Source organism: Mustelus asterias, chromosome 10 (assembly GCF_964213995.1).
Source record: "Mustelus asterias chromosome 10, sMusAst1.hap1.1, whole genome shotgun sequence".
Taxonomy (NCBI): Eukaryota; Metazoa; Chordata; class Chondrichthyes; order Carcharhiniformes; family Triakidae; genus Mustelus; species Mustelus asterias.
Genome location: NC_135810.1, coordinates 4259150 through 4278757, shown reverse-complemented (window position 1 = coordinate 4278757; position 19608 = coordinate 4259150). Strand labels below are relative to the sequence as shown.

General features: G+C 42.7%; 2 protein-coding genes across 5 annotated transcripts in view; one reads left to right on the top strand and one right to left on the bottom strand.

Moving 5' to 3' along the window:
* Positions 1–19608, top strand: part of ubac2 (UBA domain containing 2) — a 209019-nt gene that overhangs the window by 92361 nt on the left and 97050 nt on the right. The gene's annotated exons all lie outside the window — the stretch shown is intronic.
* LOC144499513 (G-protein coupled receptor 183-like) lies at positions 688–18229 on the bottom strand. 4 transcript variants are annotated; one of them, XM_078221549.1, is made up of 3 exons: positions 18081–18229; positions 6986–7017; positions 688–4905 (listed from the first exon to the last, which is right to left on the bottom strand). In XM_078221549.1, the coding sequence occupies exon 3, from the start codon at positions 4824–4826 to the stop codon at positions 3651–3653; it is 1176 nt and encodes a 391-aa protein (XP_078077675.1). In that variant the 5' UTR covers positions 4827–4905; positions 6986–7017; positions 18081–18229; the 3' UTR covers positions 688–3650. The 4 variants fall into 4 exon arrangements, with proteins under 4 accessions (XP_078077675.1, XP_078077677.1, XP_078077678.1 ...); XM_078221551.1 differs by having other exon boundaries at positions 762–4891; positions 18081–18205; XM_078221552.1 differs by having other exon boundaries at positions 762–4797; positions 18081–18205.

Sequence of the window (19608 nt, the reverse complement as noted above, 5' to 3'; positions counted from 1 at the left end):
AAAATAAGGGCGAAGTAGAAGAACAAAGAAATTTGGGAGTACAAATATGCAAATCACTGAACGTAGAGATACAGGTTAACAAAAAAAGTAAGCAAACAGTGCTTTGAATTCCAAGAGATCGAACTGCAAAATAGTGAAGTTATTCTAAACTTGCATTGCATCTTGGCTGGACCACATTTGTGCTGCATAGAGCTCTAGTCACCATATGGGAATCGAGAGAATGAGACAAAGATTTACAAAGCTAATATCAGAACTTTGAGGTTATGTCTACCAAGGAAAGATACAATGTCTGGATCTTTTCTCTCTTGAAGACGCTGCAGGGTGACCCAGTTGAGGTTCAAAGGTTCAAAGAACAATACAGCACAGGAACAGGCCCTTCGGCCCTCCAAGCCCGCGCCGCTCCCTGGTCCAAACTAGACCATTCTTTTGTATCCCTCCATTCCCACTCCGTTCATGTGGCTATCTAGATAAGTCTCAAACGTTCCCAGTGTGTCCGCCTTCACCACCTTGCCCGGCAGCGCATTCCAGGCCCCCACCACCCTCTGTGTAAAATACGTCCTTCTGATATCCGTGTTAAACCTCCTCCCCCTCACCTTGAGCCTATGACCCCTCGTCTTTGAAATTATGAAAGGTTTCATAGAAATCTAGAGGCCATCAATATGAAGCAATCACTAAGAAATCAAGTGTGAAATTGAGAAGAAACCTCTTTACCCAGAGTGATGAGAATGTTCAACTTGTTCTGACATCGAGTGGTTGAGGTTAATAACACAGATTAATTTAATTAACGTGGTTCTATAACAAAAGCAAAATGCTGTGGGTACTGGAAATAGGAGCAATAAGTGGGGAGTGGTACTTAAATTTGCACATGACACAAAGTTAGGCAAGAAAGTATGTTGTGAAGAGGACATTAGATTGCAGATGGATATAGATAGTTTGAGTGAGGGGGCAAAACTCTAGCAGATGGAATATAATGTGGTCCTCTAGTCATCGACCTGAAAGGTTAACTTTTCTTTAATCATTTATGGGATATCGGATTACTGGCTAGGCCAGCATTTATTGTCCATCCCTAACTGCCCTTGAGAAGGTAGTGGTGAGCTGCCTTCTTGAACCGCTGCAGTCCATGTGGTGTAGGTACACCCATGGTGCTGTTAGGGAGGGAGTTCCAGGAAATTATAATTAACTATAGTTAACTATAAACTATTATCAATTAACTATAGTTAAGAAAGCTCTCCAACCCCTCTACTTTCTCAGAAGACTAGGGAAATTTGACATGTCAGCTCCGACTCTCACCAACTTTTACAGATGCACCATAGAAAGCATTCTTTCTAGTTGTATCACAGCTTGGTATGGCTCCTGCTCTGCCCAAGACCACAAGAAACTACGAAGGTCGTGAATGAAACCTAGTCCATCACGCAAACCAGCCACCCATCCATTGATCTGTCTACACTTCCTGTTACCTTGGAAAAGCAGCCAGCATAATTAAGGACCTCACGTAACCCGACATTCTCTCTTCCATCTTCCACCTTACGTAACCGACCAGGTTGCATTAGGAGATCTAAGGACAGGTAGCCAGTTGTGCGGTCAGAGAGGTAGGTTTCAAGCCTTAGAGGAGGAGAGCGAACTAGAGAATTCTCTACCAAAGTAGTTGAGGACAAAATGCTGTGTGATTTCAAGAAGAAATTAGATATAATTCTTGGGGCTAAAGGGATCAAGAGATATGGGAGACGAAGGTGGGACCAGACTATTGAATTTGATCACCTTCTTCCGCCGGGAAAAAGATACAAAAGTCTGAGGTGACGTACTAACCGACTCAAGAACAGCTTCTTCTTTGCTGCTGTCAGACTTTAGAATGGACCTACCTCGCACTAAGTTGATCTTTCTCTTCATCCTAACTATGACTGTAACACTACGTTCTGCACTCTCTCCTTTCCTTCTCTATGAATGGTATGCTTTGTCTGTATAATGCACAGGAAACAATACTTTTCACCACATACTAATACATGTGACAATAATAAATCAAATCAAATTAATAAATGGGCTGCCACATTTCCTGCATTAAGCCGCTAATTCAAAAGAACTTAATTGGTTGTAAAACACTTTGAAACATCCTGAAGTTGAGAAAGATGCTTTAAAAATCTAAACCCTTTTTTCTTAATTTCTTTGAATCAGTTCATATCACTATGAATGTTGTTTTGGGCTATCTGTTAAAGAAGTGTCATTGATATTTTTAAACAAATAGAGTTGAACACAGGAAAGAGATGGTTTCTGACCAGTCACACCATCGAAGAATTTAGTGTCATGCAGGAAAAGAGCAAAGTAAGAGCATTTTGTAGAAGTTGGTTAGAGCTCAAGAATAAAACAAAACGTGTATTTATCTGTCACCTTCAATCTAGAAAAACACTTCACAAGGGCATTACCCTCCTTCATCTCAGGGGGCTGCAGGATTGAAATCGGGCTTGTTCACTAACCATGCCCACATGAATAAGATGAACTACATTTAATGCACGCTGAATATTTCATATTAAGTTATAGAAAATGCTTAATCATTTGTATATTAATAGAGTTGTCACCAACTACAAAAATTGCATTACCCATCAAACTTTGTTGCCAGGTTACATAAGGAGATCTAAGGACAGGTAGCCAGTCATGCGGTCAAAGAGGTAGGTTTTAAGCCATAGGGAAGGAGAGTGAATTAGAGAATTCACTACCACAGGAAGTAGTTGAGGACAAAGCGTGTGATTTCAAGAAGAAATTAGATATACCTCTTGGGGCTAAAGGGATCAAGGGATATGGGAGAAAGAGGGGATTAGGATATTGAATTTGATCATCAGCCATGATCAAAATGAATGGCGGAGCAGGCTCGAAGGGCTGAATGGCCTGCTCCCACTTCTAGTTTCTATGAGGGACAGGGAGGAAATTCCAGAGTTTAGGCCTCAGTCTGCAGAGGACACAACCTCCAACGATGGAGCAATTAAAATGGGGACCAGAACTGAAGAGCTGCAGTGATCTTGGAGGGTTGTAGGATTGGTGGAGATTCCGGCGAGAGAGATTTGAACACAAGGATGAGAATTTTAAAATTAAAGCATTCCCAGTGGTGACCAACAGGCAGAATGATGATGGGCGAATAGAACTTGGTGCAAGTTAGGATACAGGCAACAAAGTTTTACATTAACTCAAGTTTATGCATGATGCAAGATGGGAGGCAATGGAATTGATAAAGCTGCGGGTAACAAATGCATGGATGAGGGTATCAGCAATGCCTGAGTTTAGCCACAATGGAAACAAGCGATATTACTGCCACCATGACGAGGTGTGGGCAAAGCACAGTCCAAAGTTGCCATGCAACTGCATCCAAAGTGGAGTGAAATCCCTAGAATCGGGAGCACCAAGCCACTGCAAAATCTTTTCTCATTCATTGTAAATGGAAAATGATCAACATTTGCACTTTGGGTGTCTCTGTGGGATGGATTTTCCAGGAAACGGGAACACTACACATAAGTTAAGAGGAATTTTAAAAACTCATATCCATTTTCTGTACAATATGTGCATGAAGCAGTGTGTAATGTATACATTGAGAATTAATCAGATTAAGAATTCAGTTTTTCGTTGGCTGGATATGGTCTTTCGCAGTATCCTCGAGTACCTTGCCCCTACAACTTGGCATCAGAAGTTGTCCCTGGCGTATACAAGTGACTCCCTCCCCCAGGTATGCTGTTGTCCGGGCCGGTCTTAACTCCGCTTGAAATAGACACACTGACGGGCTGCCTGATCATCTTGAGGACAATGTTCCTGTAACCCTTGCAGGCAAAGAAATAGATGAAAGGGTCCAGGCAGCAGTTGAGGTTCATCACGCTAACAGTCACGTGGAGAGCTATTTGAAACTCCAGTTGTTCTTGGCAGGGCATTGTGGCCTTGTGCAACTTTTTGATCATGTGTTGTACAATGACCACATGGTAAGGCGTGAAACATATGAAGAACACAAAAAGTACAAGCAGGATCACATTGTTGGCCTTTTTGTTTCTTCCTGACTTTTCAGTTAGGGGATTCTCTCTTGCTGATCTGAAGAGTTTGGAGCTGACTTTAGAGTAACAAAACAGCATGACCGCCACGGGAAACACGTAACCAATTATACACGCACTCAGCAGTATTTCTGGAAGATTTGGAATTGACTCAAAATTTGGGTATTCCATACATGTCAAGAAATTGTCTCCAACCTTTTTAGACATTTGCATAAACAGGAGTGGCACTGTCTGGCAGAGAATGATGACCCACACAACAATGCAGGTTTTTTTGACGTTGCGGACATTCCTGAACTTTGAATAGCGGAATGGATATATTACAGCAAGCAGCCGGTCCAAACTTAAGCAGGTCATGAAACTTACGCTGGCATATATGTTGCTGTAACAAATTACTGCAGTAATCCTGCACATTGCTTCACCAAATGGCCAGTTGAATCCTCGTGCGTAGTACACTATTCGTGCAGGTAAAATAGCCGCAAAGAAAATGTCTGAAATCACCAGGTTCATGGAGTAGAGTGTCGTTGAATTGATTTTTTTCTGCTTTTTCCTGATGGCGAATATAGCTAGGCCATTCCCAAAGATGCCAACCAAGGATATGATGGAGTAGACTATAGGGAGAACAATACTGGCTGTGCGGTGATGGGCATACAGATTACATTCAGTATCGTTTAAAGAACTGTTGTAATGACTTGTGGAATTTGTCATGGTCAGACTCGCTCTCATTGCTTCTGCGGAAACTGGAACTCCTGCGGCTAAGTCAAAGAAGCAGATCTTGGTTCTGTTGAGGAATTTGCACAGATGTACCATTTAGACAAAGTCAGCTGTGGAAACGGTTCAATAAAAAGACAAAAGGAGCAAGTTGTGGTCGTCTTCTGGAAAATTCTGTCTGAAAGAGCAGTGAAAGGAGATTCAATATTAACTTGCAAAAAGGAAGTTGGATAAACAAAATAAATGTTATTCTTTAAGTTTAAGTTTATTTATTAGTGTCACAAGTAGGCTTATATTAACACTGCAATGAAGTTACTGTGAAAATCCCCTAGTCGCCACACTCCAGGTACCTGTTTGGGTTCGCTAAGGGAGAATTTAGCATGGCCAATGCACCTAACCAGCACGTCTTTCGGACTGCAGGAGGAAACCCACGCAGATACGGGGAGAACGTGCAGATTCCACACAGACAGTGACCCAAGCCAGGGAATCAAACCTAGGCCCCTGGAGTTGTGAGGCAGCAGCGCTAATCACTGTGCTGCCCCCATTCTTTCATGGGATGTGGACATTGTTGGCAAGGCCAACATTTGTTGCCCATCCCAAATTGCCTTTGAACTGATTGGCTTGTGAAGCTATTTCAGAAGCCAGTTAAGAGCAGTTGGTTTGGAGTGACATGTAGGTCAGATCAGGTGAAGATGCTGATTTCCCTCCCGAAGCGGCATTAGTAAACCTGATGGGTTTTTACGACAGTCAATAATAGTTTCATGGTCACCGTTGCTGTGACTAATTTTCAATTCCAGATTTATTAATTGAATTTATATTCCACCAGCTGCTGTGTGCTAGTCGAGTGACATTACCACGACCCCACTGTCTCCTCATATGGCAGGGAAAAATATTACTGTGGTATAGGGAAAGAGCAAGAGGTGAAGGATTAGTTGGACAGCTATTTAAAGGGCTGCTACAGGCATGATGTATGTTGCTGTGTGATAAATGTTTGGGTCCTTCCATGCAGTGAATTTGTACTTAGAACTTCAAAAACGTTCTCATTTTGTCGCAGAGGTAAAGCTTTGGCAATGGTCGCAGTGGATTTTCGTTATGTAACTGTGGAATTGTATTTTAGTTTGCTTTTAAGGAAGACTTTGTACATTTGTTGTGGTACCAGAGAGGAAGGATTTGATTAACGCAGAGACTGGAGAAGCACAGATTGTGGTCCTTAGAGCCCAGAAGTTAAGGGGGGATGTAATAACAGTGTTCAAAATTATGAGGTGTTTTGATGCAGTGAATAAGGAGAATCTGTTTCCACATCAGGAGGGTCAGAAATCAGAGAACACGTTTAACGTAATTGACAAAAGAGATAAGGGGAAGGTGAGAATTTTTTTAACTATCAACTTGTGATCTGCAGTGTGCTGCCTGAAAGGGCGGCAAAAGCAGATTCAATCGAAACTTTCAGCCAGGAATGCATAAATACTTCAAAGGAAACCAGTTACAGGACTATGAAGATGGCATTTCCAACTGTGCAGCACTCTTTCAGTACCGCCCTGGGGTTTATGCTTCAGTCTTGAATAGGACCTAAACCCATACCCTTCTGACTCAGAATGTTGGATATTATGTGAAGTCAGCATTAAACTTGGCATTGATACGCCCAAACTTTCGATGTGAACTATCCCTTTGTTTGAAGTAAAGAGGATCACCAGCAATCTTTTAACAATATTGCAGACAGTAACACTACATCCTGCACTCTCTCGTTTCCTTCTCTATGAAATCATCATAGAAATCATAGAAACCCTACAGTACAGAAAGTGGCCATTCGGCCCATCGAGTCTGCACCGACCACAATCCCACCCAGGCCCTAGCCCCATATCCCTACATATTTTACCCGCTAATCCCTCTAATCTACGCATCCCAGGATACTAAGGGGCAATTTTACATGTCCAATCAACCTAACCCGCTCATCTTTGGACAGTGGGAGGAAACCAGAGCCCGGGAGGAAACCGGAGCCCCGGAGGAAACCCACGCAGACACGAGGAGAATGTGCAAACTCCACACAGACAGTGACCCAAGCCGGGAATCGAACCCAGGTCCTTGGAGCTGTGAAGCAGCAGTGCTAACCACTGTGCCACCCAATGAATGGTATGCTTTGTCTGTTTAGCCGCAAGAAACAATACTTTTCACTGTATGTTCATACCTGTGACAATAATAAATCAAAGAATCACCACAGTCAAGTGGGAAGAAAATCAAATTTATGTTGAAAAGTTACTTACTGTTTTTGAACGAAGACTTGCGTATATCATACCTACAAAAAGGAAACTAATTTGATTTAGTATTTGTTGCACTTTCATTGGCAGAGATAAAATTGACCATTCACAGGAATTCTGACAAACCTTTTTTGTAATTTATCAACTTTTTTTTTCAATTGAACTCCAAACTGCAATAAATTTTTCAAGAGCATAAGCTTTTTATTTTTATTGGTTTGATGATTTTATGATTGGCTGTGAAACCATTAAAAACCTTTAGCCTGGTGACCAAATGCTTCTCAACCAAGCTTTTGGCCACCTATTCAAATATCTTCTTAGAGTCATAGAGGTTTACAGCATGGAAACAAGCCCTTCGGCCCAACTTGTCCATGCTGCTCTTTTTTTCTTATATGATTTGAAGTCGAATTTCATCGGATAGCCCTCCTATGATACATGTTGAGAATCTTTACTACATTAACAATGCAATATGAATGCAAATTGATGTATACAAAGAAATTAAACTGTTGGTTTAAAATTATTTCACTAATAGTTTAGCTGATGAGGTATAAGGCAATGAAAGGGCAGACTTAGAGAAAATGTTTTCATTTGTGAGGTGCCCTAAATGTAAGATAGTCATTAATAAATCTATTGAGAAATTTGGGAGAAATATCTTTACCCTGGGAGTGTTGAAAATGTGGAACTCATTTCCATACGGAGCAGTGGAGGTAAATAGCATGGATAGATTTGGGGAAAGTTAGGTGAACACATGAGGGAGAAAGGAACAGAAAGATATGATGATTGGATTGGAAGAAGAGGGGTGAGAGGAGGTTTGTGTAGATCATAAACACTGGAGGAGGGAGATCTGTTGGGTCAAATGGTCTATTTCTGTGCTGTACGTTCTCTATGTTTCTTCAAATGGTGTATAGGCTGATGTATAGCTAGCTGCAAAATCTTTAAGGCTAATGCACAGAGTCACAGCCAAAGGAGACATGTTGCTTGTTGCTACAAATGTTATCAAAAGGGCAGGTGGATATCCTGTGGAGTTCCTTTGAGGTTAAGACATCATGAAGCTCCGTGACAACTCGCACACTGTTTCCTGAAACCAGTGTGTTACCTCAGAGCTGGAGAGGGAAGAGCCGGAGGCAGGAGAGCCAGGAAGCAAAAAGTCCAGCTGAAGCACGAGGGGACGGACCCTGTGAGAGCTGGAGTGGGGAGATGGAACAGTCGGGGTGGGCTTGAGAAAAAAGAAATACATTGGCATTGGCTGTCGAGAGCAACGAAACATTGGATTCCATTGATAAAATCTGACACTTGTGTCAGTTGAAGCATTGCTACACCAACAACGGAATTGGAGCAGGCGAGGGGCAAACTTTCCCGGACAATGGGAAAGTCCGTTGACCTCGGGCAGGATTTTCCGGTCTCGGGTTGAGCAAGACTGTAAAATCCCACCCCAAGAGTGCCACAAATGAATTTGTGGGTTTGTGTATCTTATCTCGATGGGACGTCCAGAGGGGTGTTTGATCCACACCAGATTCCGTAGGTTCAAAATGAACATAGTCAAAACATTTATTCACTATCTGTTATTGTGCGGAGAATGTCATGATAATCATTTTGTGTGAAAATTTAGATCATCTTGTCATTATCGTGTTGCTGTTTGTGGGAACTTTAAGCTTTGCACAAATTGGCTGCCATGTTCCCTACATTACAATATGTTCCTACTGGGCGTAAAAGACATTGAAGAGTCCAGCCAGCCTTGATCGTTTAAATGATGGAGCAGGCTTGATGGGCTGAATGGCCTACTCCTGTTCCTATGTTCCTAACAGTGATTGCACTTTTAAAAAAATATATTACTTTAAAATATTTTCGGGTGTGCTGAGGTTGTAATATCATATAGAAGCATTTTTCTACAGTGCAGAAGGAAGCCACTCGGCCCGTCGAGTCTGCACCGACCACAATCTCACCCAGTCCCTATCCCCATAACCCCACATATTTACCCTGCTAATCCCCTGACAATAGGGTCAATTTAGCATGGCCAATCAATCTAACCCGGATACCTTTGGACTGTGGAGAGAAACCGGAGCACCCGGAGGAAACCCCCGCAGACACGGAGAGAACGTGCAAACTCCACACAGACAGTGACCCGAGGCCGGAATTGAACCCGGGTCTCTGCCGCTGTGAGGCAGCAGTGCTAACCACCGTGCCACCTTTAAATGCATTTCTTTCTTTCTATTGGCCAGAATATTTTTTTCAGGGTTGGAACTTTTTTTCTGCATGGCGATTGGTGAATAGTAATAGTGGAAAGTACTGATTAAGAAAGAGAAAGAAGACCATGTAACCAATAAAACAGGGAAAAGGACAAATGTTGAAAAAGAATAGTTCACAAATGCTTATGATGGACATCTCAATTGCTACTTCCATTTCTGGCAAATTTTCATTCTGTATAATTGTGAAGATGCGTCACTGTGACTTTCAAAAATTGCTCCAAACGTAATGTCTGTGAAAGATTTGTAACAATATATATGCCTGTTTTACTTTCTTTTCAGTCTCTCACTCAGAGTGTGTAAAAACCCTCTGAGATCTCTGCACTCCTCTCATTCTCCGCTTTCGCACAAATCCTGATTTTCATTGTTCTGCCGTTGGTGGCTGTGTCTTCAGCCGATTGGGCCCTATGCTTTGGATTTCCTCCCTAACCCTCCACTTCGCTGTCCTCCTTTGAAGACATTCCTTAAAACCTACTCTCTGACTAAACGTTTGGTCACCTTACTTCAGTTGGGTGTCAATTCGAGGAAAAACACTAACTGAGCACAGCGTACTTTCTGAAGTTAATAGAGCATAACACACATTCTTCAATGGATAATTGGTAACCTTCATCACTGCTCTCCCTCTCCAGGTTCCAGCTCAATTCTGCCTTCTGCAACCCACGGGCGCTGTCTGGTGCTTCTCTCTCAAGTTCTCCATACAATCATCCATTCGCCAAGGTGGTTCAACAACATCCTCCTTTCTGATCTTTGCCCTTCTGTCCATCTTTCTCAATACCTCTTTCAACATCCCACTCTCTCACCCACACTCTCATTCTGATCATTTTGCTCTTTTTCTGACAAACAATGTTCTTCAGGTGCTATTACCAACATATCCATTAGTCTTCCTATTTACCCACTTTACTTTTTCCCTGCATCACAAACCCGCATCTCAAAGCTTTCCAGAAGCCCGACTTCTCTTGCCACATTCCATATAAATTTCTTTGCCAATCTTAATTTAATGCAAACTAAAGAAACAGCACCTAATTGTTCTATTAGACACTTTGCACTCTTTTTTGGTCTCAAAATCGAATTCAATATCTCTCCATTTCTCCCATTTGCTCACAATAAGTGCATGTAATGGTTCTGTTGTTGCCATTTTCACCTCATTTGGATTCATGTCGAGAGGGCTAGAATACAAGAGCAGGGATGTACTTCTGAGGCTGTATAAGGCTCTGGTCAGACCCCATTTGGAGTATTGAGAGCAGTTTTGGGCCCTGTATCTAAGGAAGGATGTGCTGGCCTTGGAAAGGGTCCAGAGGAGGGTCACAAGAATGATCCCTGGAATGAAGAGCTTGTCAAATGAGGAGCAGTTGAGGACTCTGGGTCTGTACTCGTTGGAGTTTAGAAGAATGAGGGGGGATCTTATTGAAACTTACAGGATACTGCGAGGCCTGGATAGAGTGGACGTGGAGAGGATGTTTCCACTAGTATGAAAAACTAGAACCAGAGGGCACAACCTCAGGCTAAAGGGACGTTCCGTTAAAACAGAGATGAGGAGGAATTTCTTCAGCCAGAGAGTGGTGAATTGTGGAACTCTTTGCTGCAGAAAGCTGAGGAGGCCAGGTCATTGAGTGTCTTTAAGACAGAGATAGATAGGTTCTTAATCAATATGGGGATCCAAGGTTATGGGGAAAAGGCAGAGAATGGGGATGAGAAAAATATCAGCCATGATTGAATGGCGGAGCAGACTTGATGGGCCAAATGGCCTAATTCTGTTTCTATGTCTTATGGATCTATCTTTCATTCCTTTATTTGCCCCATTGCCACCTCTTATTGTCTTGCCATCATTTATGTCATTTAATCACTTTCCAACTCATCCCTTTGCTCTTTCCTCCCAGCCCAACCTTTTTCTCTGACTGTCTACCTGCTTAACTATTAAATATCTACCTTCTTCCAGTATTAATGAGAGCTCATTGCTCTGAAACATTAATTGTGTTTCTCTCTCCATAGATGCTGTCAAATCTGTTGACTATGTTCAGCATGTTCTGTTTTTAATTCAGATTTCCAGCATCCGCAATATTTGGCTTTTGTCTTGGCTAATCTTCTTCAGTTTTCTGATTTTTTAATGTTTTTTAACAGGATGTGGGTGTCGCTGGCTAGGCTGGCATTTGTTGACCATCACCAGTTGCCCTTGAGAAGGTGTTGGTGAGCCGCTTTCTTGAATCATTGCAGTCCATGTGGTGTAGGAACACCCACAGTGCTGTTAGGGAGGGAGTTCCAGGACTTTGACCCAGCAACAGTAAAGGGGCAGCACAGTGGCACAGTGGTTAGCACTGCTGCCTCACAGCGTCAGGGACCTGGGTTCGATTCCCGGTTTGGGCCACTGTCTGTGTGGAGTTTGCAATTTTCTTCGTGTCTGTGTGTTTCCTCTGGGTGCTCTGGTTTCCTTCAACAGTCCAAAGACGTGCTGGTTAGGTGCATTGGCCATGCTAAATTCTCCCTCAGTATACCCGAACAGGCACCAGAGTGTGGCGACTAGGGGATTTTCACAGTAACTTCATTGCAGTGTTAATGTCAGCCTCCTTGTGACTAATAAATAAATAAAATATTTCCAAGTCAAGGTTGGAGGGGAACTTGCAGGTGGTGATGTCCCCATTCATCAGCTGCTCTTGTCCTTCTAGGTGGTAGAGGTCATGGGTTTGGAAGATTTGTCAAAGGAGCCTTAGTGAGTTGCTGCAGTGCATCTTGTAGATGGTAGACATGGCTGCCACTGTGCATTGGTGGTGGAAGGAGTGGATGTTTGTTGATGGGATGTCAATCAAGCAGATGGTGTGGAGCTTCTTGAGTGTTGTTGGAGTTGCACTCACCAGGCAAGTGGAGAGTATTCCATCACACTCCTGACTTGTGCCTTGTAGATGGTGGTCAGGCTTTGGGGAATCAGGAGGTGAGTTACTCCATGCAGAATTCCTAGCCTCTGACCTGCCTTTGTCGCCGCAGTATTTATATGACTAATCCAATTCAGTTTCTGGTCAATGGTAACCCCTAGGATGTTGAAAGTGAAGGATTCAGCTATAGTAATGTCATTGAATATCATGGGGAGATTCCTTGGTTGGATTCTCCTCTGTTGGAGATGGTCATTTTGAGTGGTGATACGTACCAGCCCTAGCCTGAATGTTGCCCAGGTCTTGCTACATATGGGCACAAACTGCTTCGGTATCTGAAGAGTCACGAATGGTGCTGAACATTGTGCAATCATCTGCAAAGATCCCTACCTTTGACCTTATGATGGAGGGACAGCCATTGATGAAGCAGCTGAAGAAGATTAGGTGAAGGACACTACACTGAGGAATTCCTACAGCAGTGTCCTGGAGCTGAGATGATTGGCCTCCAAAAACTACAACCATCTTCCTTTGCACTAATTTTGATTCCAACCAATGGAAAGGCTTCTCCCTGATCCCCATTCACTCCAGTTTTGCTAGGTCTTCTTGATGCAGCACTCAGTCAAATGAGACCTTGATGTCAAGGGCAAGTTAGATAGATTTTTAATTGGTAATGGGTTGAAGGGTTATGAGGAGAAGGCAGGAAAATGGGGATGAGGAGCATATCAGCCATGATCGAATGGCAGAGTAGACTCGATGGGTCGAATAGCCTAATTCTGCTCCTATATCTTATGAACTTATGAACCTATTATCAGTTTCTGCTTACCTTGCAGTCCATCCTGCAGAGCTTCCCTTCCTGAATGACCATGTCCTCATCAGCTGTCTCAGCCTAAAGCTCTGGAATTCCATCTATAAACCTCTCGGCATCTAAAGCCCTCCTTTCTTTTTCAAGACAATCCTTAACATCTACTTCTTCGACCTGTCCTAAAGTCTGCTTCTCTTTTGCTCAGTGTCAGTTTTTAATCTCTTGACAGTCCTATGAGTGCCTTGGAAAGTTTCTTTGCTTTAAAGGTGTTACGTAAATGTTTCCAGAGAAACAGAAATAAGAAACAGAGAAGCTATGTTAAACTTGTACAGAACCTTTGTTAGACCGCACTCGATTCATTGTGAACATGTTCTGCTCTCCACAATACAGAAAGGGTACAGAGGCACTGAAGAACATACAAAACCGATTTGAAAGGATGATACCAGACCTGATTGGATGCAATTGTCAAGCTTCAGAAAAGTAGAAGTGGGCAGTTTTTTTCTCTATAAAAGAGAAGGCTGAGATGTGTCCTAGTGGGGAACATAGATGGCAGAGGCACTAAACCACTGGCCCTGTCTTCACGGTGGAGAATAATGAAGATTTTCCTAAAACTAGTTAGTTCAGAGAAACTTGGTGCAACAACCATCAATGCGGAGAAGGTATTGAATAAACTAATGGGATTAAAGGCAGATAAGTCTCCGGGACCTGATGGCCTGCACCCTAAGGTAGTAAAGGAGGTGGCAGCAGAGATAGTGGATGCATTGTTTTTGATATTTCAATATTCCTTGGATTCTGGTAAGGTCCCGGTGGATTGAAAACATGCTAATGTGATGCTCCTATTCAAAAAGTGAGAGAGGCAAAAAGTAGGGAAACTATAGGCCAGTTAGTTGGACCTCTGTGGAGGGGAAGTTGCTGGAATCAATCATTAAGGAGGAGATGACTGAGCATTTGGAAAGACAAAGCTCAATCCATCATTGTCAGCATGGTTTTATGAAAGGAAATTCATGTTTGACAAACTTGCTTGAGTTCTTTGAGGATATAACCAGCAAGGTGGATAATGGGGAACCTGTTGATGTGGTATATCGAGACTTCCAGAAGGCGTTTGACAAGGTGCCACATAAAAGACTGAATCAGACTGGTATTGCAGGGAATTGGGGGTAGAGAACTAGCTTGGATTCAGGATTGGCTGACTGACAGAAAACAAAGGGTGGGGATAAATGGGTCTTTCTCTGGCTGGCAAAATGTAACTAGCGGGTGCCACAGGGGTCAGTCCACGGACCTCAACTGTTTGCAATCCTAATAAATGATCTGCAACCAGGGACAGAGTCTAACAATGCAAAATTTGCGGATGGTACTAAAATAGGTGGAAAAGAAGATAGTGAAGAGGGTATAAAGATTCTATGAATGGATATGGATAGGCTAGGAAAATGGGCCAAAATTTGGCAGATGGAGTTTAATGTGGATAAGTGTGAGGTTGTCCATTTTGGCAGAAGAAATAGAAAGGCAAATTATTATCTAAGGAGAAAGCAGATTCCAATTGTGTCTGGGCAGAGAGATCTGAGTGTCTATGTTCATGAATTGCAGAAAGTCGGTTTTCAGGTGCAGCAGTTTAAGTTTATTTATTATTGTCACAAGTGGGCTTGCATTAACACTGACATGAAGTTACTGTGAAAATCCCCTAGTCACCACTCTCTGGTGCCTGTTCGGGTACACTGAGGTAGAATTTAGCATGGCCAATGCACCCTAACCAGCACATGCTTTGGACTGCGGAAGGAAACCGGAGCACCCGGAGGAAACCCACGCAGAAACGGAGAGAATGTGCAGACTCTGCACAGACAGTGACCAGAGGCCAGGAGTCGAACCTGGGTTCCTGGCTCTATGAGGCAGCAGTGCTAACCACTGTGCCACCACGTAATAAAAAAGGCAAATGGGATGTTGGCATTTATTGCAAAAGGACTGATATATACAAGTAGAGAAGTGTTGTTGCAATTGAAAGGGTATTGGTGAGACCACATCTGGAGTGTTGTGTCTAATTTTGGTCTCCTTATTTGAGGAAGGATGTGGCGGCATTGGAAGCAGTTCAGAGGAGGATCACCAGATTGATTCCGGGGATGAAAGGGTTGATGCATGAGGAGAGGTTAAACAGTTTGGGCTTGTACTCGCTGGAGTTTAGAAGGATGAGAGAGGATCTGATCGAGGTATATAAAATTTTAAAAGGGATTGATAAAGTAAATGCAGACCAAATGTTTCCTCTTATGGGGCAATCTCGAACAAAAAGTCACAGGTATAGGTTGAGAGGCGGTAAACTTAAAACTGAGATGAGGAGGAACTACTTCTCTCAGAGGGTGGTGAATTTGTGGAACTCGCTGCCCCATAGCCCGGTGGAGTCTGAATCATTGAATGGTTTCAAGAGGGAGCTGGACATATTCCTAATAAAAAAAGGGAAAGGGGGATATGGTGGGGAGGTAGATTTGAGACCAGGGAGAGAGGCACGATCTGATTGAATGGTGGGGCAGGCGCGAAGGGCTGAATTTGCCTCCTTCGGCTCCTAATTCTGATGTTCCCGATAGAGATCTTTAAAATCATGACAGGGTTCGAAAGAGGCAGTCCAAATCTAATGGTCATAGTTATAGGTTAGTCATCTATAAATCCATTAAGGATTTCAGGAAAGATTTCTTTCTAGAATCATAAATCCTTTATCCAGAGAGTGGTGTGAGGATTGAACTCACTCCCACAGGGAGTGTTTGAGGTGAATAGGATAGATGCATCTAAGGGGAAGTTGGATAAACACTTGATGGAGAAAGGAATAGAAGGAAATACTGATTGGGTGAAATGAAGAGAGGGTGGAGGAGGTTCATGTGGAACATAAACACCAGATGGACCAAATGGTTCTTCGTAATTCTATTAGACTCTGAAATCTTGGAATACCTGCTCTGAATCTGAGGAGTTGCTGGAGAGATGGGCAACTGGGAAGTGGGAATTTGAGGCATATAAATTGCAGAGGTGGGTGTTTCAAATTGTTGAGGAAGAAGTGTGTGTGAGAGAAATGGACAGGAAAGGAGGGGAGGGGGAATGAGCTCATCTGTTACAATGGGCGGCACGGTAGCACAGTGGTTAGCACTGCTGCTTCACAGCTCCAGGGTCCCGGGTTCGATTCCCGGCTCGGGTCACTGTCTGTGTGGAGTTTGCACATTCTCCTCGTGTCTGCGTGGGTTTCCTCCGGGTGCTCCGGTTTCCTCCCACAGTCCAAAGATGTGCGGGTTAGGTTGATTGGCCAGGTTAGAAAATTGCCCCTTAGAGTCCTGGGATGTGTAGGTTAGAGGGATTAGCGGGTAAAATATGTGGGGGTAGGGCCTGGGTGGGATTGTGGTCGGTGCAGACTCGATGGGCCGAATGGCCTCCTTCTGCACTGTAGGGTTTCTATGATTCTAGTTTTCTGAACTATATAAAATTGGCATTTGCTCCTTCAGGCTCAGGTTCCTCACTAATGATCTGTTTGAAAAGAATAATATACTGCAAGAGAGATGGAGCTTTGACAAAGGGTCATCTGGACTTGAAACGTCAGCTCTTTTCTCTCCTTGCAGATGGTGCCTGACCTGCTGAGATTTTCCAGCGTTTTCTCTTTTGGAAAGAGAGTTTGCTATACCTGTAAACCTTTGGATATGCTACTGATACTTGTACGGGAAAGTTAAGAATATGAAAGGGAAAGAATATAAGGGTATGATGATACGGTCAGATTAATTAAGGTTGGAAGAAACCTTTGAGGGGCATAAACACCAACATGGACCAGTTGGGCCAAATGGCCTGTTTTGGTGCTGTAAGTATTATGTAATACATCTACAAGATGCATTGCAGCACCTTTCAAACCTGCGACTTCTACCACCTAGAAGGACAAAAGTAACAGATGAATGGGAACACCACCACCCACAAGCTCCCCCCCAAGCTTGACACTGTTCCTACACTGTCGCTGGGTCAAATTCCTGGAACTCCCTACCTAACTATGTGTTTATCTACATCACATGGACTTCAGTGGTTCAAGAGAACAACTCATCGCCACCTTCTCAAGAGCAGCTAGGGATGGGAAACAATTGTGGTCTAGCTGGCAATGGCCACATCACATGAAAGGATAAAGATAAATTGTCTTTTTTTGCATACTCTGACCAGATGTGTGTTATTAATGATAAATGTCTTAACACATTTATACTAACTCACTTTGTGCCAACTCAAGGCATTCAAGTAATTAGGTCCAAGCCCCTTTTTTAATAAAAGCAAATAAAATAACCTAATGTGCTAACTCATTACTAATATTGCCATCATGGTGTTAACTCATTTTCATATGCAGATGATACAGCCTGGAACAAGTACACCGAAATTTAGACTATTCATTTTACATTCTCAGCAACTTAACCTCTGGCCAATTTAATTCTTATAAAGACAAGTGTTCCAATGCTCGGAAGGATGCAGCACTGTTGTACTAAACGAGTTCTACCTTAATAAATGTGCAACTACAAATGTGATCCTGATCACACGAATTTATTTCATGCTTGTTCTCCCATTTTCCACATTATTCTTCCCCTTTTGAACCCTCTATTTTCCTCAGCTCCATCACCTCCCCCCATCCCCATCCCCACCTGGAAGTAGGTAAACCTGGTTTCTTACTCCTATGTGCCCAGAACATTATAGCTTTTTCCATGATGATGTTAGTGAGCAGTATTCGCGTTGTTTGATATATTTGTTTCATATATTTAATTGTTGGCAGAATTCGCAAGTTCACTGCTGTTTCCCAATGTACAATTTTTAATACTAAATTGTCTGCCATGTTAAGTGATTTATTTAACACCAGATATACAAGTAATTAATTATTTTAAAATATCTCTTCACAATATTTTTAATGTATTCATTCATGAAAACTGTTGATTATTTTTAGTTTTTTTTTAAGGACTCATTTTTGAAAAAATGTTTTACAAAACAAGCTGAAATGTTCCAAGTGGAAACTCTTAAGGCAAACTATCTGAACAACAGCATCTTAGAATTATGCCCATAGGTAAAGCTTTTGATTTTAAAAAAAACTCAAAAACAGTTCAGAGTCTTGTTTTACAAAGAGAGTCAACTTGTCCACTCTGCTAAATAACTCCAAGATTTCACCACTTAAGTCACACATTAAGCTTGTTGAGCTTTGAATAAGAGCCAGTACTTACACGCTGAACGCCTTCGATTTCTGTCTGAGGACCTATGCTCTGATCTTGTAATGAAATGTGCCAAATTCCAAATCGTTGACACACAAGGCACCTGCCTTGAATCAGATAAAAGTGGCTTTGACGTGTTGGCTTTTTTAAAAACTATGTGCAGAATCTTTGCTTATCAGTTTCCTGTGGTTGAGGCACTGTTCCATGAGTGTGTGTAACCCCTTGTCCATCAATTTCTAAGAAGTGAAACTTGAAACCACTCTTAGTCACTGAGTGTGCACCGCACTACAAAATTCCTGCCAATAATGGTTCAGAATTTGTGGAAGTGTGGCACCTCATGCATCCCACTAATTTAGATTATTTCCCACTAACTTCAGCTTGAATGTCTCCCTCCCCACGGAAAGTGTGAGCTGACAGCAGGACCTGTTACCTGTTGAAAATAGAAAGTGAGAAAGGAATGATTGGATGCTCCTAATTCTGATGTTCCCGATAGAGATCTTTAAAATCCATGACAGGGTTCGAAAGAGGCAGTCCAAATCTAATGGTCATAGTTATAGGTTAGTCATCTATAAATCCATTAAGGATTTCAGGAAAGATTTCTTTCCAGAATCATAAATCCTTTATCCAGAGAGTGGTGTGAGGGTTGAACTCGCTCCCACAGGGGAGTGTTTGAGGTGAATAGTATAGATGCATCTAAGGGGAAGTTGGATAAACACTTGATGGAGAAAGGAATAGAAGAAAATGCTGATTGGGTGAGATGAAGAGAGGGTGGAGGAGGTTCATGTGGAATATAAACACCAGATGGAACAAAGAATGCACGGGAAATAAATAAAACCTTTTGAAATTTGAAAAACAGGGCACAGACTGTTTGAGAACAGAGACCACTCCATCTGACGAAGGAGCATTGCTCCGAAAGCTTATGGTATTTGCTACCAAATAAACCTGTTGGACTTTAACCTGGTGTTGTGAGACTTCTTACTATTGGAAATATATCGCCATTCCTTCACAGTCACTGGGTAAAGATCCTGGAATTCCCTCCCTAATGGGATTGTGGGTCAACCCACAGAACATGGACTGCAGCGATTCAAGAAGGCAGCTCATCACCACCTCCTCCAAGGGCAACTAGGGATGGGCAATAAATGCTGGCCAGCCAGCGACACCCATGCCCCACGAATGATTAAAAAAAATGGCGGGAGGATTTACACATCAATCACACAGAGTGCCATTAAACTCACTGGCCGCAAATCCTGTGACTCTGGGCGGGATTATCCAGCCTCACTTCCCCTGAAATAGGAAAATCTCGTCTGAGGTGGACAGACCTTTCCATTGTCCGCCCCTTTTCTGCTCCGATTCCCATGGTGGACGGGATGGTAAAATTGCGGCCATGGCCTTCGACGTAAAACATCCTGTGACTGGTGATCTGTTTACGAGAAAGCCTGAGCCAATGTGAAAGTGCAAAGAAGAGAAAGTGTCCTCTTCATATGCCGTAACAAGTTGCTTACTGTTTGCTTTCAGGAATCATCAGAACTCGTTGGTCTGA

Coding starts and splice junctions, on each gene's coding strand:
- LOC144499513 (XM_078221549.1), bottom strand. CDS start 4,826: ATGGTACATCTGTGCAAATTCCTCAACAGAACCAAGATCTGCTTCTTT.